We start from the raw sequence: 23360 nt of genomic DNA, 5'->3' as shown, positions 1-23360 counted from the left end.
ATGTGTGTAACTTCCGGTGTCACTGACTAGCTTGACGCCGCGCTGTAAGGTACACAGTAAAGCGTGGCTGCAGCTCCTCCCCCAACCAGCTAGTCAGTCCTCCGCTATATTGCTAACTAAGCTGCGGAACTACAGCAGCGACACAGACCGTTGCTCGTCAGTTGCAGCGTGAAGTTGGGGCACTGCGTTAACACGGAGGTCTTCCTTATTAATCACTCTTTTGAGTGGCTTATCGCCTGCAGCTAAGAACACCAACGAGAGCAGTCACAACGTGTTAGTTCAGTTAATGTAAGCTAAGCTAGTTGCGTCGTTTGACAGCTAACGCTAACTAGCTAGTCTCATTAGTATTCGAAGTCAGTTTCAAAACAAAGCCCGCAAAACGGAGAAGTTGAGACACAGCTGTCACCTCCAGAACTGCTTGATACAAAAACAAGCGTGATAGGTTGAAGTCCGTCTTCCGACCAAAGATAAAGTACTCAGAGGATGTTTAACACAGTCGGTCAATGCCCAGATAACGGTATTTAGCTGACGTTAAGCTTCAGTTAAAGAAGCTGTCAGCTGCTCCGGCTGTGACGAACTTAAATCTAACGTGCGCGTTACGGGACGTGGTTCTGTCAACATTCAGGTTCAGGTTTTCTTTGAGGCTCTGGATTTAAATGTCCGAGAAGAGTTCATCGTCCGGTTCGGATGAGGATGTGGACCCGGAGTCCGCGCAGCGTGTGGAGCTCGGTGGTGTTTTAAGCAAGGTAACGTTAAATGAACCTGTTTTAATGTTACACTGTTTCATACTGGAACATAACTTCTAGTGCAGTTGTCTTAATCACGCACAACTAGTCTGAATTAGTGAACATTAGGTTGAATGAATTCCCTGCATGCACATCTAGTGACTGCATAGCTGTGTGTCTTGTAACCTCCCGTGTGTTTACAGTGGACAAACTACATACACGGGTGGCAGGACAGATGGGTCGTGTTGAAAAACAACACGTTGAGCTACTACAAGTCGGAGGATGAACGGGAATACGGCTGCAGGGGGTCTCTGTGCCTCAGCAAGGCTGTTATCACAGTAAGTATATATCCTGGTACGTCCTGCAGAATGAGTTTAGCACCTGTCCAACAATTCAGGGAATAAGACCTCATAAGATGGTCGACCGTGAAAGGCTTAATTTTCTGCAACAGTGCTCTTGGAGTCGGGTTGCCTCTCTAGAATGTCTCAAATGTTTTGATCCCGTCTCTGCCTGACAATGAGCATGGAGTTGAACTTTAATTCCTTCAATCCACGTTCCTCCAAGATAGAAAGGTAAACATTAACTAGTAATGACGCTGCTATTAAGATCACATTGGTAGGGAACTGCATTTCAGCAGACCGAGGGATATTCTTGCTCCAGCAGTCATTCGAGATGTCACGCCTTCCTCCGTGGCAGTTATAACAGCGGCTACTTGAAGTTGCTGTTCCCTTGTGGTTAAAATGTAAGTTTCAAACGCACACTGTAGAGATCAGACCTGCATTGTCCCAATGCAGTCATCCTGTGGGTGAGATAAGTAGAAATCCCACACCCTGGTTAAATATTCACTGGTCTCTCAAGCGTACCACCACCAGAGTACAGAGGCCAAACAAAAGGCTTTAGTGTGATTTGTGCAATAGGATTGTATGACTTCAAAACGGGGTTACGGCAACAGTTAGTTTCCTCTGCTGAGTGAGCATTATGCCAATTCCTGTGTTTGTGCAGACCTGAATGGAGCTCCACAAGACGTCCGTAGTGTTTTTGTAATTGTGTTATAGTAGGCTAACTATGCGTGTACACACTTTAATTACACACGATCGCTAGTAATTAGAGTAGTGTGACCCACACAGGTCACCTCTTACTGCCTTTCCCTTCTTCCTAAATAGAGCCAGTGCTGTCTACATGAGACTGAGGAATGCAGAAACAAGCCTCTGCTTCTCTTCTTGCCTAATATCAGTCTGTTCCACGCGCTGCGTAGCTGCAGACGCAGCAGACTGTTGTCACGCAGGATCAAAATGTGCAGGAAATGTTACTGTCTGAACATTCCTACCGTAGGCCTATAAAGTTCACATCAGTTCCACCTCTTGTCGGTGCATTGCTGTTTGTTTGTAGATGTCCCTTTTGGGAGCAGGTTATCAGTGTTTGATGGATAACCTCCTCTTGCCTAACACTGAAGATGCCACAGTCCTGTACGGGGGGGTGGGTGGGTGGGGGTGGGGGGGGGGGGGGGGGGGGGGGAGATATTCAGCAGTGCTTATGCAAGTGGAAGGAGATTGTTCAAGGCAGAGGTATAAACTGGGTTGTAAAGCAGAGGTTTATGGGCTGCGTCTGATACAGCACAGTAAGAATTTCTCTGACCAGTAATGGTGTGTCCAGGCTGGATGCACTTGAGCTCACCATTACACCTCCTTCTAGTGAAATGTACAAACTGGAGAGTATTTCATGTTACACCTGTGTCTGAGGACGTTGTCTGTGTCTCAGTGTCAAAGTGTATAAAGACAAGGCGTGGTTCAGAGTATATGTTGTCCAAATAGACCAGCGTATTAGCGTCATTCAGCAGATTGAGTTAAACTTGGACAACATGAGGTTATGTCAGCTGACAGAGCAGCTGTAGTCTTGGTTCTAAGGAGAAAAACGGGAAGGAGATTAAAGTCAACCGTGTCTCATTTCTTTGCAGAACAGATACCTCCTCAGTGGAGTGCTGTGGTCAAATTCCAATCTCAGAGGAAACAGGAATTCTCTGGTGCACGTGTGTGGGTGCGGGTGGGGTGCATTGTAGGATGGGGGAGTGAAATAGTTGAACGATTCGGCCGAATAGTAGCAGGAAAAGTTGTTATGACCAGGGTTCAGGCTGAAAGACTATCTGTTTTTACACAGTTCTTTAGGGTTGCGCCTGCAGATATAAGACATCAGTTCCTAATTAAAATTCCCGTTTTTTTTTGTGTGTCGGAGGCTTTTCTGCGACTGATGGAAACCACGTGTGTCTAGAATGTGTCATCACTCGTCAGCCAGTGTCACAAACAGACGTTATAGTGGGATCTTTGCTCTAAATCCAAGGGGACAAGTTGCATTGAGTTTTTTTGTGTTTTGGAATATAGATCTTTGGTTTTGGCGATAGTATTCTCTGACGTGCTCTGCCTAATAAGCATTCATGAGCCCTCTCCTCTCTCTTTCCAGCCTCATGAGTTTGACGAGTGTCGCATTGACATCAGCGTGAACGACAGCGTTTGGTACCTCAGAGCTGAAGACCCCGAGCACCGACTCCAGTGGATCGAGTCGATAGAGCTGCACAAGGTGAGTGGAACGGGTTCTCTTCCTCCGTAGAGTTTCTGGATCTTTCTCGCTGGCTTTCTTTTGCACCTTCAGAGTGCCTTGTGATAAAGTTGTTCATGGGAATGTTGCCTACCTGCAAGCAAGTCAGCTGCATCATCCTGATCTACTAATTAATACTACAGATGCTCAGTTTGCCTGAATCCAGTCCCTGTGGTTCTTAAGGATCTTTTGTTATTTTTGTGGTGAATCTTTATGTCAGTTCCTTCGGCTGTAATGAATACTGAGTCATTTTTTGGCAAATCATCTGCTGAAAACATCGTATTATTATTCACATTCTTCAGGTATTTAGGTTCAATTTTGTGTCCGTTTTTTTTTTTTTTTCCAGAACAGACAGGGAGTTCTCTGTTTTGTTCAGTGAGCTGGGTGTGGCAGGACAGGGATTGGGACGGAGACACACACACACGCACACGCACACACGCACACACGCACACACACACACAGAGAGTCCTTCACCCTGGGAATGTGAAGAATCTGTGGAGTGAGGTGCAGTGATGGTGGGGGGGGGATCCCCTGTTATCAAATACCAGGCAGCTGCTCACTCCATGACATCGAGTGAACATGAACATCAGTAAAGTGTGTAAAGCACAGCAGATATGTCGTCACGTGAAAATAATCAGTTCATATAATGCTGTGATACAGCTGGCTATACACGTTTAGTTTGTGTAAGTATGCTCTAAAAATAAGCTCGCTATCCATTTCTTTAGTGTAGTTGTTTTCATTGTGTTCTACTCTCCAGATAAACCTAAGTAACATCAATCAGTATGTTTGTACTGTGACCTTTGGTGAAGTGCAGTTCTTTGTTATCTGTGTTATCTGGTGAAATGTGTGTGTGTGTGTGTGAGAGAGTAAGAGACAAACGTATATATCAGCAGTGCATCTGCCACATAAAAGCGCTGTAGTTGAGAGACCATCCTTTAAAAGAATAATCACTATCCTGTGAATTCTCATCAGGCCGGCTTCTCCACTAAAGCGGTGCTGTGGATGGTGTCGTTGGTGGCAGTTGAGTGTGATTGACCGCCGGTGTCCCGTCCATTAACGGCAGCGTGAGAGTATTTCAGGGTTATGTCTGGAGTGTGACCTACAGTAACCTCGGTAAGCGTCATGCAGCCCTACCTGCAGCATTGTTCTAGGTGAGTGTGTCTGCACTGCTCCCAGCTGGAAAGGGAGGAAGTTGCATCATTGCAACCGTTTTCTGCTTTTAATCTCTGTGTTAAGACGGCATGAAACCAAATGTTAGGTCTACAGTATAACTTGTGTTCCCTGAAGGAGAGGAAGGAGGTACAACACGTACAGTATGATACATACTGTGTGTGTGTGTGTGTATATATATATATATATATACACCAAGTGTAGCCTACCTTTGGATGGACTCATTTCATTCTTTCTTTGTTAAAACATACTTATATTGAGTGATTTTTAAGGGTTACTATCTTTGTGCTTTAACATGGGTCGAACAGGCAGTGATTTCAGCTTTTGAAAGGGTTGTTTAAGCCACTTGTATACGCATATTCATATTACCAAATTAGGCTGATATTGTACGGGGAAAGAAAACATTTTTTTTGCGAGGCCATTTGTGTTTTTATGTGTGGGAGTGTTTGTGTTGGAGGTGGAAAAAGTTGCGCTGAGTGTAGGGACGTTAAGTGCAGCTCCTTGATGAATAATGCATTTTTTTTTTTTTTTATCGCTCGTTCTCTCAGCAACAAAAATCAAGAGGGACACGTAAAACTCTCCATCAGACTGTTCAGACTGTTCCATTCTGTCACCTTCACAGGGGTGATCTGGGAGGAAACGGGGAGAAACCCCTGAATCCACCACCTCTTCAGGCTGCTTGTTGGCACAGTCTGAACAGTATTGACCTAGATCACACTTCACCACGAGATACATCAATAAATCACAAAAGATGAAAGGAGAGTCGGGTAGATGGGGAATTATGCAGAAGATTCAAATGTTGTTCCCTGCCTCCCACTCTCTCTCTCTCATAATATAAATGAGACTCACCCACCCATTTGGTACTTGGGTGGTTTATCACACAGCCGGCTCTGGACAGCCCTCGTCTCTCTCTCTCTCTCTCTCTAATACATCTATGCATGCAGCCTTTCTTTATCCCTCTCTCGCTCTGTCACTCTTACATGCAAACGCACACAGTCCCGGTTGTTTGCTCAGTGATGGATGCTGGACATAAAGATGGACACAGTGGAAAGGTTTCACATATCGGGGTGTGTGTGGTCCGTTGAGTGGAGAGCATGTTCGTGTGTGTCTATGAGTCCATGTGTGTTCCTGCGGAAGACTCTCTTCACTCTGCTGGCGATTTTCAAGACTCGTCCTTTTGGTTCAGTCCGTCTCTTCAGCGAGCGTCTGCCACTCCTCTGGCTGCTACGGAGAAAATGACTTTTTCCTCCTTTCCCTCTCTTGTAGCTGCTTTCTTTTTCTTGATGAGCTAAGCTGAGCCTGTGTGGCTTTTCTTCCCCACCTCCTCCTCCTCCTCTTCCTTTTTTGTTCCTCAGTGAGGTGTGTCCAGAGGAACCGGACTACTGGATTTAAGCCTCTGAATTGTCAGTGTTGAGGGAGCGTCTGGGCCATGTTGGGGCCGGCAACCCGCCGGGACTGCAGCGGTGTCCTGCTCTGCTTTGGGTGTTGGAATGGTGGAATGGTGGGCTTATAGCATGTTGGCATGGCTTGCTCACTGTCACTCATCACTAAAGTCTGTAGTTAGTATGCCAGTGTTGGGATATAAATGATGAACATGGCCCGTCTACGCCTTCCTCTCTGTGTTATGGTCACTTTATACTGAGTTACTGTACACTCGTCTCACTCCCATCACAGCACTGTGGGTACAGAATGTCGCTTCATGTGTTGTGTTTGATTGGCTGTGTCATGCAGCTGAGCATAAGAGCCTCTGGAGTTGTCACAGATTGGTCTTTTCGTCCGATGTTAATTAACCCATGTAGATACTCAAAGGCTCTGTTTGTTTAGAATTGAAATGTAATAGCAGGACACATATGTTGAATGTCCTGGTATTTATTTAGACTGGGTCAGGTATTTCTAGGGCAGGAGTTCTCTCGTTATATTATTGATTTTCATTTTGTTTTACAATATTCATGCTAAATGTCCAACTCCCTTTGTGTGTGTTTTGTATTTTTTCTGGTAGGGTTAGTTTGAATTATATAAATGATTTAATTTATGAGCGATAAGACGCGTCTGGTGACTGGTAGAATGAGGTGCTGGATCACAGAAACATCTATTAGGATTAAAATAATGAATTCATGATTAATGCTTACATTTATCACATTACTCTTAATATCACAGCAATCATGGGATTGTAAGAATGTAAACAAACCCTTTGACAGCAAATATCGAGACTTTATTTTCTGTTGGCCTGGTCTTAAAACAGCCTACCAATATACGTGTGCTCTCTCTCTAGTTCATCACCTGACTTTGCTCACTGTTGTCAAGAAATACCTCCGCTATTCTAGTCTTACTAAACAGGACGAGCGCACAGTCCTTTTGTTAATTTAACATCAAGAGGAAAGTACACACACAAAGGAATGACTAAACCTCAGCAAATATAAATGTAGGCTCATGAGAAATACCACAAGCGTGTTAAGATCCTGACTCGCACGTAGAATACATTCAGACTTTAGCTTGTTCCACTAGCTCCTCATTACTGTTTCTACCGGTTAAGTAAATGTATGAAGTTTAAGTACGGGACATATATTGGGTCGTGAATTTGCTGTCTCTCTCTCTCTCTCTCTCTCTCTCTCTCTCTCTAATGTAGTGGCTAACAGTTAACAGCTGCATGTGGGACAAACATGAATATTTTTGCTTTGGTTGGATCGGCTGGGTGTGCATGTACTACCGGTAATGTATGTATAATAACATTCTGACACTTTGCTGAGTTGGCAGTCTCAGGGATTGCCGATCATAAGTTGGCTGATTAATGGAACGGATGCAGTCGCTGCCTCTCCCTCTCTCCCTCCCTCCCTAGAGCCAGGTCATATGAGACGCTGCACTGTATCTCCTAACGGGTTCAACAGTATCTTCTGCCAGAAAGTCTCAATCAAGCCCAGATGTGGCCACTCTCGGATACAGTGTGATGTATTTTCACTGTTCCTCAACTACCCAGTATCAGGTCCGCTGGCTGGGTTGTATATCTGTGTCCCTTTGGCAGACTGTTTGTTTATCTGTGTAGGTGTCGGCCCTGCTGTGGTCGGGCTCAGCATTACTCAGTGCTGCTGAATGCTAGGAGTGATCTCTGGCTGGTATATTTATATTAGAAGCAGACTTTCTTTTTTATTAATTCTCGATTGTTTAATGTGTTTTGTGCTCATACTGATCTTCTGTTCCCTCTGTTTTCCTCCATTCGCTCCCTCTGGATTTCAGGCCGAGTCTGGTTATGGGTCAGAAACCAGTCTCAGGCGTCATGGTTCCATGCTGTCTCTTACCTCAGCAGCCAGTGCCTTGTCTGCCACGTCCACATCCTCCTTCAAGGTAAAGACACGAGAGTCTGAAGATGTTCGGCACTGTCGGATCATGTCAGACTCTCAGGCCCTCACTGAACTATTTCCATCAATACACAAAAGCCCCTTCTGAAAATACCTGAAGCCAAGCCGCTAGATCTGTTGTTATTTCTTTTCTCAGTTGTCAAATGTCTTGTACTGATGTGCAGATGTTTTTTTTTATGATGACAGTGCCTTGTGGTTAAAACAAGAGAACTACTGCTCTTTACTTCTGTTTCTCTCTGCTCAGAAGGGGCACAGGTTGCGTGAGAAACTATCAGAAATGGAAACCTTCCGGGACATTCTGTGCAGACAAGTGGACACGCTGCAGAAATACTTTGACTCCTGTGCTGATGTTGTCTCCAAAGATGAATTCCAAAGGGACAGAGGTAACCTGTGGCATAAATACACAATTTATTTGGTATGAATGCACTTTTTAGGAGTTTGCAGACTCATTTGTAAAGATGTAGTGAATAAAGGAGAATTAAGTCTTCTTATCATATGTTTAGCCCACACAGTTTGCAGATAATTCATAATGATTTTGGGTGACATATTTCCTCTCTTTTCTTTTATATTGATATTCTTCCACACCGATGGGCATTTTACTGACATTAGTTTGCATAATTGGTCAATGGCACAAAAATACAAAAACCTTCTCGGACATTTTAAACTGAAATGTACAGTTGTAAAGCAAAAACACACAAACTGACCATGTGGGGGCGGGACTTGTACAAACAGGACCGTTTCTCTATCATCATGCTTGCATTGTTTTGAACTCCAGTGGCCGTAAAATGTTCACAATCGGAATTTTTTAATCAAGATCATTTTACTAGAATCAAGATTACTATAATAAAGTAGCTAGACTTAAACGTGGAGTCAGCTGTTTGGCCGGCAGCCGGTGTTTATGGAGCTTGTATCGTTCAGTTCAGGATATTTAGAGCAGTGTGCACAAAAGGAATTCGTCTTGATGTTTACTGGCCAAGGAAAGATTTCCGAGATGGAGCTTTCCTTGGCTCATGCAGTATGAAAGTTGAAGGAGCGTGTTTGGTAAGGCTCATTGAGAAAGGAAACAAAAATCAATACACTTCCAGGACACTCTGTGTTGTTTAATCTCTGAGGAAGAGGCTTCCTGCAGCTTTCAAAATCACTTTCGTACTGAACTTTTTCTCTCGTGCAGGTTAGACAAACGTGTAGTTTATTCTAGATGATGCTTTTGCTAGAAATGTCGTGTTGCTCCTTCAACAATTGTACAATTTAAGAAAAAGCATTAACTCTGGAGGTGTAAACACACCTGTTGATAGGAATGCTTAATCAGCTATACGTATGTCCAGGTTAAGGTATTTCTGCCATTGAATAGTTTACTATCCAACTGGACAGATGGATAGTAGATGCACCTTAAACAATGTTACTTTCTTATTTTTAGTAGAGGAGGACGAGGAAGACTTTCCCACAACTGCAAGAGCCGAGGGTGAACATAATCTCAACAACAATGGCAGCAAAGAGAAATGTGAGTTTTACCTGCAGATCATTGCTTCATTTGAGAATATCTGTGAAATGACTGATTTCACTTTAAAAAGCTTTGTTTTTGTCTGTGCCAGTGTTCCCCCCCGCCAGTCCCAAAAGTATGAATGGAATAGACTTCAAGGGGGAGGCCATCACCTTCAAGGCCACCACAGCAGGCATCCTCTCTACGCTGTCGCACTGCATCGAACTGATGGTCAAACGAGAAGACAGCTGGCAGAAGAGGGTGGACAAGGTGCGGTCTTGCACTCTTTACACACTTAGTGAATCAAATTAATCTCACTCACAGTGTGCTAAATGTCATGTGACTAATGTTCAGTTTCCTGAGTGGGCGTGTCAGCAGCAGTGCTAATTGCTGCCTTCCTTTGTCTTTGAGGAGTTGGTTATCTGCTGTCCAAATGTCTAACAATAGTTGCAGAATGTAAGAGCAGTCAACTATTCATGGTGAACGGGAAGTTGATGGAAAACGTCACTACACAAATGTAGAGTAGTTGTTTTGGAAAGGCTAGAGAGGATTGAAGGGAGTTGGCTCTGATGTTGACTTCTATGTAAATACACTGGCTGTATTTAATACACATACATGTGAATGAACAGGTTAGGATGTAGTTCAGATCTGCTAATAGAAGTCATTATTCTTTGTTATATCTTTCTTGGTTATAGAAGATTTTATGTGTTTGAAAGTTAATTTGTAAATCTGTTTGTGTTTAAGCGCTCTATCAATGTCCTTTGTGGGAAATGTTAAGCTGCTTTAATGGACGGTGCCTTTTAGCAAACTATTTCACATTTAAGCTGTTTAACTGCCAACTTGCAATTATAAAGCAAGATGGTGTTAAGAAACAGAGTGCTTAGTCAGCATTCAAAAACTGGGGGAAAACTGCTAAAGTGTCTTAAATTACAAAGTCCGTAATTAGTTTTTATTGGACGTAGCGGATTTACAGGTAGTTACTGAAAACCAGCTAAATCAACTGCTACATTAATCACTATAATGAACATGAACATTTCAAAACTCGCTTACCAGAATGCACCTGTTGCCCATAATGAGCTTTAATCCTTTTGCTATTTGACCATTTTGTTTTTGGTTGCGGTTGAAGTTCCGATAACACTCCATTGATTGATTTATCTTCATCTAGAGAGTGGTCTGTGTGTGTAAAGGTTTGCTCTCTAGAGCTCCAGATACGTACATCCTGATCAGCTCATGTTGTCAAACCAGTTTTTCTGTGTGTGTGTGTGTGAAGACATGCTGCCCAACCCTAAAACCTACAAAAGCAGGGAAGTGCTTTCAGTTAGTTGGACTACTCGAGTGAAACTACCTCAATCTTATCTGTGTTTGGTTATATATATATATGTGTGTGTGTGTGTGTGTGTGTGTGTGTGTGTGTGTGACGTTTAGCTGCCAATGTGGAGCAGGGAAATAGAATTAGTTCAGAATACGATCTCTCAAAGGAACAAGACACACCTGCTCAGACTCGTACAGAGAGAGAAGTCAAAAAGAAATGAGCGCTAAGACTTCATGGATCAATTTGTGGAAGCCGTCGCTACACAGGAGGACAGAGCAGCTCAAATACCAGAGATGGATACCTCTACAGACGTGCAGCCTCTTCTTTAAAGTAGGTCTCTGTCTGGTGCTGACAGACAACAGGATCCCCTCCTGTTTATTTTAACGCGTTACATCGCGTCCACACCTTTCACGACACTTTGTCTGGTGTCAATGTCTCTCTGTGATCCCTCCAGTGACACTTTTGTTTTCATTATACTTTTAATCACAGTTTAGTTTACTTGCGATCTCGTATTGCAGTGTGGATAAACTGTCTGTTTCTTGGGCAGAGTTAAGTGGTTTCAGTCTACGTAATACATTTGATTGTATTTTGATTAACTTGCTCTCACAGAGAGACCAAAAACATGATGTTTTATTGCTTTTAAGTAATAGACGGTGAGGAGACGGTAGATAATCCAATATTTGCAGTTCTTCATTGCATAGCAGTGTCCTGTTGTTTCTAGTTCACTCGAGTGAAGTGTGTTTATTAATGTGTGGCAGGGACTGAGACGTTAGGTAAAACCTGTTTGAGAGCACACAGCTGAATGATGTGGCGATTGTTTGCGACCGGCAGACCTCTCTTCTTCCCCTTTTTCTTTTTTTTTGCAACTCTTAATCTGCTGACATCTGATGAGAAGAGCCTTGTCACTGCGACTGAGATGTTTTTTGACTCTTTAACACTGAATTCCTGATTAGAGGATCAGCTGATCTCTTTTAAATGACACTCTTTTAAAAACACTCCACTGCTCTCTCTCTCTCTCTCTCTCTCTGTTCAGGAGCTGGAGAAGAGGAGGCGGGTAGAAGATGCCTACAAGTCTGCTATGAATGAGATGAAGAAAAAGTCCCACTACGGAGGCCCAGACTACGAGGCAAGATGAAGTTAGATAAGATGAATGGATTTGAAACTGCTAGACACACATCAGAGAGATGTCTTGACTTTGTCCCATGTCTCTTACCATGTGCATGCTTATCTTTCTGCACATTCTTCACAGCTGTTCTCATATTGCTGATATTTGCTTTTCACAGGAGGGGCCCAACAGTCTGATCAATGAGGATGAGTTCTTCGACGCGGTGGAAGCTGCTCTAGACAGACAAGACAAGATAGAGGAGCAGGTCTGATGAAGATATTTAAAACAACTACACATTTAGTTTGAACGACACATTGGCGATCTCCTTGCCCTCTCTTCCTCATCTGTCTCTCTTTTAAATGCGTTTAAAAAATGAACTGATGCAAAGTTACACACATTACACGTACTGTAGGAATGTGGCCTTTCTCTGTCGTATCTTCTTTATCTTCACTCTCGTACCTATTTCCTTGTGTCTGTCCCTCAGTGCCAGTCAGAGAAGGTCAGGATACCACGAATAACTCCAGTTCCTCCAGGAGACGCCTACTCCACCATCGGTTCTCACCGATTTGCCACCAAGGTGCTCAACACATTTCTCTTTAATGTATATCTTATTTCCATTCTGCTTTTGTTCTAATTTATGACTAGCGGGTGCTACTGTTTGCAATGTCTCATCTCTTCTGTCTGAAGCAGTGTGCCCTTTAACATGAAATGCTACTTGAGGTTGTGATTGCATCCTTGGGACTGCTACAGGGTGCCTCCTTCTGTTTCGTTCCTTATTCCTTTCTCTTTCATTCTTCCTCTCTGCCGCACAGCCCCATAGCCATTCTTCCTCCCTGTCTTCCGTTGAGCTAGTCAGTGCTTCAGATGACATTCACAGATTCAGCGCTAAGGTACTGTATTTAATCAACAGCGAGCACCTGTATCTAGTAGTAAACTATAGTCAGAGAGAGCATGAGAATGTCTGGATGGATTTCACAAACATTTCCTTTGAACCAAAGTCTTTAAAGTATTATGTGATGCACTAAGACCAAAAAAAAGAAAAAAACTGGACAAAATTGATATTCCTGGAGGTGCTGACAGTCGTCACACCACTGAAGAGAAAAATGTTAGTCTAATGCTGCATGACTGGAATGTAGTGAAAGCTCTTCATCTCCTCCTCCTCCTCCGCCTCCTTTCTTCACGTCACTCTGACTAGCATACGCAGGCATGAATCCACTGACTGTACACTAATGCATTGTTAGGATGTTGAACAACACACCCAAGCAGGATCAAGTGCTGTGTATTTATTTGGCTCCAGCTCAGTGGTCGATGCCTAAGATTCTGAAAGGGACATAGTTTTACTGTTTGCCCCCCTACGATGTTATCAAAACCTCAAACACGATACCTGCACTGGGGCTAGGAGCGTTGGTCGCTCAAGATTATAATTCATTAAAGTGGAGTGAAGCAGCCCTAATACAATGCCTTCTCCTTCTCCCCAAACCGTGTCCTGTTTCAAAGCATGTCCTCAGATGCACAGGTAAAGAACAGTGAAACACTTAATCAATCCCTGTCTATCTTTTAGGTGGAGGAGATGGTGCAGAATCATATGACCTACTCTCTTCAGGATGTAGGCGGTGATGCCAACTGGCAGCTTGTAATAGAAGAAGGAGAGATGAAGGTGAGTAAGCTTGTTATGAATCATTTCCCTTGATTCCTGTCTGTGAATATTTAAGTCTCATTCGCTTTTTAAAAGGTACTGTAGTTGCAGTAGAAGCACTGATAACAAACGTATCAGCTAGTGGAAGAGCAACACAAACGCTTGAAAGTAAAGGTATTCATGCCACAATGTAAAAAGATAACTTATTTTACGGATTTAAAGGATTATCGGTAATATATGGATGGAATAATCCGCTTTAGTAATCAGTCAGTGGTAGAATCCAGAGGCTGCTTCAAGATGTGTTTTCAGTGAGGTTGCGAATATGTTTGTAGTGATAATATGACTTTCCATTTGTTCTGTCTCACGCTCTTTACGTTGTGAAACAGGTTTACAGGAGAGAGGTGGAGGAGAACGGCATCGTTCTGGATCCTCTCAAAGCTACACATGCTGTGAAGGGGGTGACGGGACACGAGGTCTGCCACTACTTCTGGGACACGGCGGTCCGAATGGACTGGGAGAGTACGTTCACTATTTCAGAAGTCGCCATCATACCGACGCTGTTTGACTCTCTTTGTTCTCTTTGTGACCTGACTGAACTCTTCCTCCCTCAGCCACCATTGAAAATTTCAACGTTGTGGAAACGCTCTCTGATAATGCCGTCATTGTTTACCAGACGCACAAGGTGAATGAACTTCTTTCTTGGTGGTTTTAGACGTTGCTAAAAAACACGTTTGTTCAGTAATGTTCTGCGGCCTATTTGATTGCCGGCTGAATGCGTCTGGTTGTGTTTCAGAGAGTGTGGCCGGCCTCTCAGAGAGATGTGCTCTATCTGTCAGCCATCAGGAAGATCTTGGCAACAAATGAAAATGATCCCGACACATGGTTGGTCTGCAACTTCTCAGTGGACCACGACAAAGCCCTTGTAAGATTACTACACTACACCTGTCACTATCATGCAGTAGAGTGAGTGTGGTGCAGCAGGCATCCAATTATACAAATATATGTGATTAATGTCAGCATATACTAATAAATATCCCAGTGTCAAATGAGACATTGTTATCGGGCCTTTTCTTCATGTGTAAATGGTAGAAAGACTAGTTTTATACTCCTTAACCCCAGTCTCAAAATGAACCGATGGGATTTGTGGCAGCTTGGAGTTAATTTACATTTTATTTTACTTCCAGCCCACAAACCGGTGCGTTCGTGCCAAAATCAATGTGGCTATGATCTGCCAAACCCTGGTCAGCCCACCAGAGGGTGATAAAGAGATCAGCAGAGACAACATCCTTTGTAAGATCACCTATGTTGCCAATGGTAAGTGCCTCTCCAGCCTCATAGGGGATTTGATCTCCGTGTATATGCTCAAGGCAAGATCAGTAGCCAACATTCCCTCATCATCATCATCATCATCGTTATTCTAACTTTGATTTACATACAAGTTCCTCAACCTTAACATCCAACCTACTGTAAATGCCAGAAGAAAGTGTTGAGCTGACACCTAATCAATTTGGGTCAAGCTGTGGATTCTTGTCTACAGATTAAACTAATATAAGTAAAATCCACCGAATGATCTAAACTTCAGAGGAGAAATGAGAGAAAACATTAAAACAGGGGCCTGGAAGGTGGATCTGTAATGGAACCATTGCAGCAGTCTCTTATTACTGCTTAAAGTATTTTTTATGAATGATGCTCTATGATAATGCTGAGTTTGTATTGTTTGTATGACATAGTTTTTCTCAAATAATTCAGAACAAGCTCGTATCAGCCAGCATTTATGCGAGTCGATCTTTTGTCCAGCTGGTAGCTGGCACAACAGTTAGACTGCGTGCTTGTGTCTTTGAAACGTCAGTCCAGACTTGCGCTTCTCCTGACTTCCTGTAAGTTGATTGTGACGTAAAGCAGCACTGCAGAAGGAATCTTGTGCCAGTTCACTTATAGAGACTATAGGCAGGTCACATGAGTTCATTTGAAAATATACAATACCACTAGAGGGCACCCTAGACCTCTGGTTGTGTGCTGCATATGAACGCTGTTAGCACATGGGAGAAGTGTGCCTTCAGGGCAAATCTCCTTTGGTTTAGGTAACAAACGTACTCGGTTAGGGTTAAAATAGACCTTCTCTGGCAGAAAGCCCTGAAGGCAACCTTCACCCATGTGCACACTGTTACACTGTGAGGTTATGTCTAATTATGACTAATAGTTTTATCATAAGTTAGAACGTATACACAGTTTCCTGATCATTTCCCTCTATGTGGCTGCAGTAAACCCAGGAGGTTGGGCTCCAGCCTCAGTCCTCAGAGCCGTGGCCAAGAGAGAGTATCCAAAGTTCCTCAAACGCTTCACCTCCTTCGTCCAGGAGAAAACAGCTGGAAAGCCCATCCTCTTCTGAACACAAAGAGGTAACCAGCAACCCAAACATTTTATAACTGAAAGAGCGACTGAACTGAAAGGTGGAACATGTATTACACTGTTAATGGATCTCTTGGGTGGCGCTTACTCTATAAAGAAAAACACAGCAGATGTACAGAATCTATTTCAGTTTTGTTCATTTCTGGGATATCGATTTTCCGTCTCCCTTTTTTGTTTCAGGCTTGCGAAGGTTCCACTGGGGAGACTACGTTGTTCATCGTTGAGTCGGCTGTCAATGACTACATGACTCATTCACCCGTCAATTAGAATGTGTTTTCCAGCTACTACGTTCAGGACACTATATCATTCAGGACGTCCCACAGGACACCTGCTTGTAGAGGAGAATGGTTTTACAGCTTTAATCCATCAGTAGTTGTCATCCCAGCCACATTACCATGGCTTAACACCATCTGTTGGTCATGGGTACATTTGTATGTAAATTTAAGAGTTTCTTAAGTGGTTTTTGAATTGTTGTTACCAATTAGTTGCTTTTTTTTGTAAATTGTTTTGTACATTTCTTATGATTACATACTTTTTGACTTGTTGGGGTTCGCTTTAATCACTAGTATTACAGCTACTTGTTTTGCTGCTGCTAAAGTTACTACCATGAGAGAGGGAAGTAGATGTTGACAGGAGAAGCATTGATCAGGTGTGGACCTCTTTTTTGCCTTCTCCTGTCACGCTAGTGATTACTTTCTTTGCAGTTTGATGGGGGGGCCGGAGCCTAAAGCTTTGTAATCTTTATGTTTCTAGATTGTTATAAAGTAGCTTTCGGGGAGCACCAGGGACACAATGTATTGTACAGAGAAAACCGAATACGTTTTCAGTTAGTTTACCAATGTGAGAAATGTGAATTGACTGTTAAATGCTTGAATTTGGTGACAGTAATGGGCTAAGGAAACCTGGAGTAGGACCTAAAGAGCATTCGCTAAGTCTAAGGTCATGGTGGACAATATTTTAGACACGGTTGATGGTGATAATCACAAATTGCATGTCAATAATGGAGTTGACTGCCATCTATAGATGCTAAGTTGCGGCCTATTGTAAGTGGGTATCTGTATGTAATCTCTGCGTAACGCGGTTTCTGACAGATAATTCTTGATGGCCAGCCATAGCGTCTGATGTACAGATTCCTCTCTTTCAGTGAGAGACGGGAGGATACATTTTGTACACCCTAGGTAGTTTTTCACCACTTGGAGGCCCCTGATAGGGCAGAAAGAATTCAGTCTGTGCATTCATGATTGTCAGGTTTGTAAATTAGTCCCGCTGCTATCGTAAGGATAAGGTAAAATTGTAAAATGTTGAGTAGGATATCATCTATACCTTAGACTCTTAGTTATATTCTAACATTACATTTCACATGCCACACTACAGTGCAGTGGCCTCCTGCCCAGACTGATAAACTATCCCCAGAACGCCTTAGACACCAGGACGAATCCTAAAATTCCTGGATATCTTTACTGTACAGCCACCAGATGTGCATTTATCAACACTGAAATGAAGTGGGGAAGGGGGAAGGTTTAGCATTTCATATCATCTTACCTCAAGATGTAAATTTACATCAATGTTTGATGCCATCATAGGTTGGGAGTTTTGCAATCAGTAGATCTGCATGGTTAAAAATTTCACCATCAGATTTTCGGTCCAAGGGGTCAGAGGTTACAAAGGATCTGGATAATTGTTTTTCTGATGATTACAAAAGCTAGATCTATGAACAATGTCAGCTTAAGAATGCCTCCAGTGTTTTTAATTTTGATATTTTGTCAGTAATCTACACACTTTGTATATTTCTAAGTTGTACATCAGAAGTGTTATTATTTGCACTAAATGACAATGTTCTGTAAATTAAAATTGTTATACAAGTACTGTTTTAGTGGCACTGCTGTGAAGGTATGCATGCATGTATCCATCATCTTTAACCGCTTATCCAGTTCAGGGTCGCGGTGGGGCAGGGTCCGTAATGGACAGGTTGACACACATAGAGACAGACAACATTCATGCTCGCATTAACACCTGGGGGCAATTTAGAGTAATCAAAGAACCTAAGCTGCATGTCGTTGGACCGTGGCAGGAAGCCAGAGAACTTGGAGAGAATGCTGACAGGGAAAGAACATACATAGTGGGCAAAATGTATCTGTCTAGATAGAGATTTGTGTGTATACATACATGTGTGTCTGTATATATGTATGTATGTATATGTATGTTTGTATATATATATATGTATGTATATATGTATATATATATATGTATGTATATATACGTATGTATATAATGTATGTATATATGTATGTATACGTATATATAATGTATGTATGTGTATATATACGTATGTATATATATGTATGTGTATATATACGTATGTATATATATGTATGTATATATATATATATATATATGTGTATGTATGTATATGTATATATATGTGTATATATATGTATATATGTATATATATGTGTATATGTATATATATATATATATATATATATATATATATATATATGAAGCTCTCGGATGTTGGGATTACAGAAGCCTTCTTTAGAAGCTAAACAGTAGACACTGAAATTTTAGCAGTTTATTTATAGGAGTCTCTCTAAATATAAATATGCATTGTCTTTACATTCAGCGATTAAACTATTTTTTTCAGCAAATGGTAAAATATTGAGATTTACACAATAAATTATGGTTTCAACCAACGCTTTATCGTAGAATTCAACATTTATAGTTGGATATGGTCTTGATGAAGAGGTATCGACAGCTGAGGCATGTCTCCTTACTTCTTGAAGAGGACACAATTATTCAGTATCAAAGGATATCCTGAGTGAAGGCATCTTCAGTCATAACGAAAACCCCACAAAACTATTAGCTCCACATCAAAAATAATCTACAATGTTCCTTCACTGTCTATGTAGTATCAATGACTTACAGAGGTGTGCATTTATAGAGTAAAAAGAGAAGAAAAAAAAAAAGTGCTATCACATATTCAAATCTGTGCTTATGTCAGGTAGCCCACCCACCTAAGCAACATCTTTAGAGAAGAAATATTTCTTACAGTAATCATAACCAATGTCAAAAGTGCCTTTTGATCAAGAGCGAGTCCATCGTCCTTCTGCTTTGTGCTTCATCCACGATCCAGTAACGGTCCTTCCTCACTTCACTTTACAGCAGCCCTTTGTCAGAGCAGCACAAATAACAGCCCCGTTCAGATAAGGTGGGCTCTTTTACCGCGTCACAGTCTGTTTGGCCTCGGGAGCTTCAGAATCCATCATGTCTGTTCATGCGAGTCTTTTCTCATCGGTGTTGGCTGTGAGCTGGCTTGTGTCTTCTGTGTGACAGTGTCACATCCCTTTGAATCAGGGACAAAGATGCCATCATGAATTCACTGTAAACATTTCTCTTCGATCCACAACGTGTGCAGTTGCGAACTTTGAAATGCTCTTTCATTTCTTTCTGGTCAGCAGAAAAAAAACATTTAAATAAATGTATCTACCCTCTCCTTCTTATGCAATATAGTAAATCTTTAGATCTTTGTGTCGGCCATGAAAACAGTATACATATATAAAACTTAATGGCACTGCGTTGACGCATGCTCTGAAAAGCAACACTCAGTTCAGCCTGATGTTCATCACATCACATGATGTCACATGGTTCCTGCAGATGTCCATCACTGTGACTCTGTTGGTGTCTTCTTTTAGTCCATCAACCAGTGGAGAATCTAAGAATTTGTATGTGTTGGCAATACAAGTGGCAACATGGATCTAGCAGCACTGGAAGTGAAGTCAAGGGCCAGCCTGGCCGGTCCAATGGAGTGTGGCGATTGTCTTGAATTGGCAGGAAAAAAGGAAGGTTGTAAAGCTGCTCTTTTCACTGTCAGGGAGGCGAGAGAAAAGGGTGATTGTCAACGTGGGTTAAGCCTAAATGTGAACAAGCTAAGATAACCAATATCTGAACACCTTATGAGAATGACCCCAACGTGACCTGGAATGAGAAACGGAGAAACAACTCACCAAGTAGACATCGAGAACAGATCCGTCATCACGGTCTATGTCCACATCCATGGTGCTCTGCTCTGAAGTGAGGCAGATAGCACTGTCTTCCAGGGTAAACGTGGAGCTGGATGCAACGTCCTCTCTGAAACAGAAAAAATATATTTTTATATTAACCTGTAGAAGATCGCCCTGGGAGTTTATTGTCTGGGTCACAGGCAGTTAAAGTAAAGCAGGTGTCTAAACAGTGCTTGGAAACTGATGAGAAACACACTCTACAGAAACAAATCACACACTATTGCAGAGACATCAAAGAGACAAAGAGATGAACCGACTGCGAGCTGAATCTGTTGCCGGGCCTGAGGCGGCCGAAACTGAGTCTCAGAAATGTCTCACAGGAAATTAACTAAATCTCCTCTAGATTGACCAGATTTGACCACAGTGATTAGTCAAAATGAGACCGTTGCTGGGAGAGTATTCACCACAAATGGGAATATGTTGCATAAGACAAACATAAAAATGTGATTATTCTACAAAAATGCTCAAGTTAAATTCAAGTAATTTTGGTTTCAGCTTATGCAGCAGAAAATGTGTTCAAAATGATGAGTAGGAAGTGTCACGTTTGTATTAAAATATGTCACATTTGTACGACAGAGTGGCGCCAACTCAGCCATCACCTTCTGTAAGAGCAAAAAGGAGCCCTCCAAGCAGCCAATTCAAATGCATGTTAACATCTCTTAAAGTCATTCAGAACGCTGCAGCTCAAGTCCTCACTAAGACCAAGAAAGTGGATCAGATCACTCCAGTTCCACTTTGCACTAGCTTCCTGTCCAACAAAGAATTTACTTTAAAATCCTGCTGTTGGTTTATAAAGCACTGAATGGTTTAGGGCCAAAATACATCTCTGATCTGCTGCTACCTTATGAACCATCCCGACCCCTTAGTTCGTCTGGGACGGGTCTACTTTCTGTTCCCAGAGTCAGAACTAAACACGGAGAAGCAGCGTTCAGTTTCTCTGCTCCAAATATCTGGAACAAGGTCCCAGAAAGCTGCAGGTCTGCTGAGACCCTCAGCTCCTTTAAATCAAGATTGAAGACTTTTCTGTTTGCTGCTGCCTTTAATTGAACCAGATTCAAGGATATTAATCAATTTCCTGCATTTCTGCAATTTACTACTGTATTCTATTTCTTAAACTGCACTGCAACTTTTATTCTATTTCTAGCTTTTTAATGTTTTAATCAATGCTCTTAACTGTTTTAAATCTCCTTTTCTTTTGCCTTATGTTTTGATGCTTTTAATGGTTTTATGTGAAGCACTCTGAATTGCCTTGTTGTTGAAATGTGCTATACAAATAAACTTGCCTTGCCTAAAATCCTGGAGGTAATTTGATTTGAACTAAATAAGCAGCATACAACTTGCGACTTACAAATACAAGTAATTCAAGTAGGAAATACAGAGCAATCACATGTATATCTTTAAAATGTGGGAGACTTGATTGCAATATTGCTCTTCATCCCTTTTTACATTTCACCCACCAGGGGGCAGCTTGAGAGCTGTTCTCCTTGTTTGTACATCAGGTGACTCCCTGATAAAGCAATATGTTTTTACTCTTTTATGACATAACTACTTTTTGTGTTCAAGCCAGGTAGAGAGGGTAGCATAGGAGTAGAGTTAAGGCGATATATGAATGGATAAAGTGATGCAGCTTTGTTTTAAAACAACCCTAACCTGACACAACACAAGGTGTTAACAGGCAGACCAGCTGTCAGACAGGGATTGTTGTGGGTGGCTATATAGTCGCCACTGCACCGCTTGTCCTCTTTTGTCACAGTCTTTCTGCAGCATAATGGCACGGAGTAAAGCCATGTCAAAGCCGCTGTTTAAATATTTATGAAAACAGTTGACAGAACAATGTCAGCGCAACAGCAGGTGACCGATGAAGAGACAGGACCGGGCAAGTCACACAATGAAGCCTCAGAGAGCAAGCTGAACCTGACACTGCTGCAGAAGGAGAGGTGAAAGATGGGAAACCCGTAGAGGGCAGAGGACGAAGTGTGCTTCAAGAGACAAAATGAAACTCTCTTTTACAGCGAGATGATATAGTGTAACAAAATGAGTGTGTGCCGTAGGTGTAATAGAGCCTGTTTTTGTAATACGCTGATTATTATTTCATAATGTACGGTGACATTTCTATATATATGATATCAGGTAATAACATATAAAGGTCTTCAACTATAAAAACACTATACATTTTGCTGCAAGAGTTTCTGTACTTCTGGAATATTTTTTTTTCCTTGTAAATGAAAGAAACTAACAATAAACAGCATCACACACCTCATCCTCTGACTTTAGTATCTGTATCTGTGTCGGATGTTTATTGAATGCATGTTGCCAAGCCAGCTGAGTCACCTGCTCCATGACGCACGTCACCAATAAGACCATGTGACGTGAGATGTCTGGTGACAACAACGTGGGAGTACGTGAACGTGTGTGTTTGTTTTGGGCGTGGCAAATTCACATGCCTTCCTTCTCGTCCTGGAGGCCGTAATGTGTACAGTAACCTTTCATCATGGTTTTAAGAAGTACACGTTACGCCCCTAAAACGACACCGAGTGTCATGATTTAATGAAAGCAACCACAAATAGTGAAAAAGGAAAACTAGTAGACACCGTACCTCTCCTCTGTTTGGTTTTCCACGTTGACAAAGATGGAGGAGGTGGAGATGGTTCCCATGGAGGAGCCCTCGTAGAAGGGTGGGTTGGCAGGGACCAGATCTGGACGCAGGTACGAGCCAAACACAGCTGAGGGTAAAAACATTCACATGCATGTGAGGTCAGTGAAGCAAAACAAGTACTTTCCTAATTTCCCATTTCCTATATTTCTGTCTGATCTTTGCTGCCTGGTAAACGGCAACATTTTTCCAACTCCATGCATCCAGTTTGGGCGGCAGGTTCTTTTTTTCTAAATTTGTAGTCTCCGTTCTCAGACTTTTGAAAGCTCCGACAGATCCACATAGGACATTAAACATCTTTTTTGAGTAGTACTACTCACGATGCGCAAACTGAACTTTTATTGTATAATCTGTGGAGTTCTCCTTTTGTTGAGAAGACAAACATCGACCAACACTGACATCCACAGCCATAATTTCCTGGAAGACCAAAAATCCCCCATTAGTCAATCAATATGATCAATACAGCATATAGCTGTGGATCGTCCACCAGTAGAAAAGAGAAAGATTTATTCTTGTTATTTCTACGTGCTTTCTGTTGTGGAAAGTTTAAACAAGCCTAATGACTGAGACAAGGCCAGGCATGAGGATTTAATTTAAGTTAATTGATTAAATGGTTCCAATAAAAGTGACATTTTCCGAGTATGAACCTCACGCCTCAGAGCAAATCAGACTTTCTCTGCCCTCTTTGAGACTGATTTAGTAACCGTAAACCGGAGAGTCAGGAAGTGTAACTATCCAAGTTGCTTTATAGTCTGTTGCGTCACAGCTGGAGACACTGGTGGGAGAGTGCTTGGTTGTAAAGAGGACACATGACCCCATGAGTTCTCTGTCTGCTCCACACCCTTGTTTCTTCCGGCGTTGGCGTTG

The 23360-nt window shown here is 42.2% G+C and overlaps 2 protein-coding genes across 3 annotated transcripts in view; one reads left to right on the top strand and one right to left on the bottom strand.

Annotated features, from left to right (window-relative positions):
• Window positions 1-178: 178 nt before the first annotated feature.
• LOC306697586 (ceramide transfer protein-like) lies at window positions 179-17641 on the top strand. Of its 2 annotated transcripts, none has more exons than XM_079161587.1 (17): window positions 179-746; window positions 929-1063; window positions 3180-3296; window positions 7716-7823; window positions 8082-8220; window positions 9258-9338; window positions 9430-9587; window positions 11663-11755; window positions 11913-11999; window positions 12219-12311; window positions 13296-13391; window positions 13757-13889; window positions 13982-14052; window positions 14164-14292; window positions 14555-14684; window positions 15632-15769; window positions 15960-17641. In XM_079161587.1, exons 1-16 carry the CDS (start codon window positions 657-659, stop codon window positions 15757-15759), a joined length of 1788 nt encoding a protein of 595 aa, XP_079017713.1. In that variant the 5' UTR covers window positions 179-656; the 3' UTR covers window positions 15760-15769; window positions 15960-17641. The 2 variants fall into 2 exon arrangements, with proteins under 2 accessions (XP_079017713.1, XP_079017712.1); XM_079161586.1 differs by having other exon boundaries at window positions 9255-9338.
• Window positions 17642-18350: 709 nt separating this feature from the next.
• Window positions 18351-23360, bottom strand: part of pip5k1bb (phosphatidylinositol-4-phosphate 5-kinase, type I, beta b) — a 31702-nt gene continuing 26692 nt past the window's right edge. Inside the window, exons 13-15 of the mRNA XM_079160645.1 lie at window positions 22437-22563; window positions 19784-19907; window positions 18351-19643 (exon numbers count right to left, since the gene is read on the bottom strand). Coding sequence (XP_079016771.1) covers window positions 19641-19643; window positions 19784-19907; window positions 22437-22563 — 254 coding nt within the window. The 3' untranslated portion in view covers window positions 18351-19640. The remainder of the gene's footprint in view (window positions 19644-19783; window positions 19908-22436; window positions 22564-23360) is intronic.

Source organism: Pholis gunnellus (assembly GCF_910591455.1).
Source record: "Pholis gunnellus genome assembly, chromosome: 6".
Taxonomy (NCBI): Eukaryota; Metazoa; Chordata; class Actinopteri; order Perciformes; family Pholidae; genus Pholis; species Pholis gunnellus.
The sequence above is the reverse complement of the archived record's forward strand: the minus strand, read 5'-3'. Positions and strand labels throughout refer to the sequence as shown.

What these genes read in the sequence shown, in the direction of transcription:
- LOC306697586 (XM_079161586.1), top strand. Translation starts at nt 657, where the DNA reads ATGTCCGAGAAGAGTTCATCGTCCGGTTCGGATGAGGATGTGGACCCG. An exon ending in TCAGCAAGGCTGTTATCACA is followed by an intron (nt 1,064 to 3,179) that starts GTAAGTATATAT and finishes CTCTCTTTCCAG; the next exon opens with CCTCATGAGTTTGACGAGTG. An exon ending in AAGACAAGATAGAGGAGCAG is followed by an intron (nt 12,000 to 12,218) that starts GTCTGATGAAGA and finishes TCTGTCCCTCAG; the next exon opens with TGCCAGTCAGAGAAGGTCAG.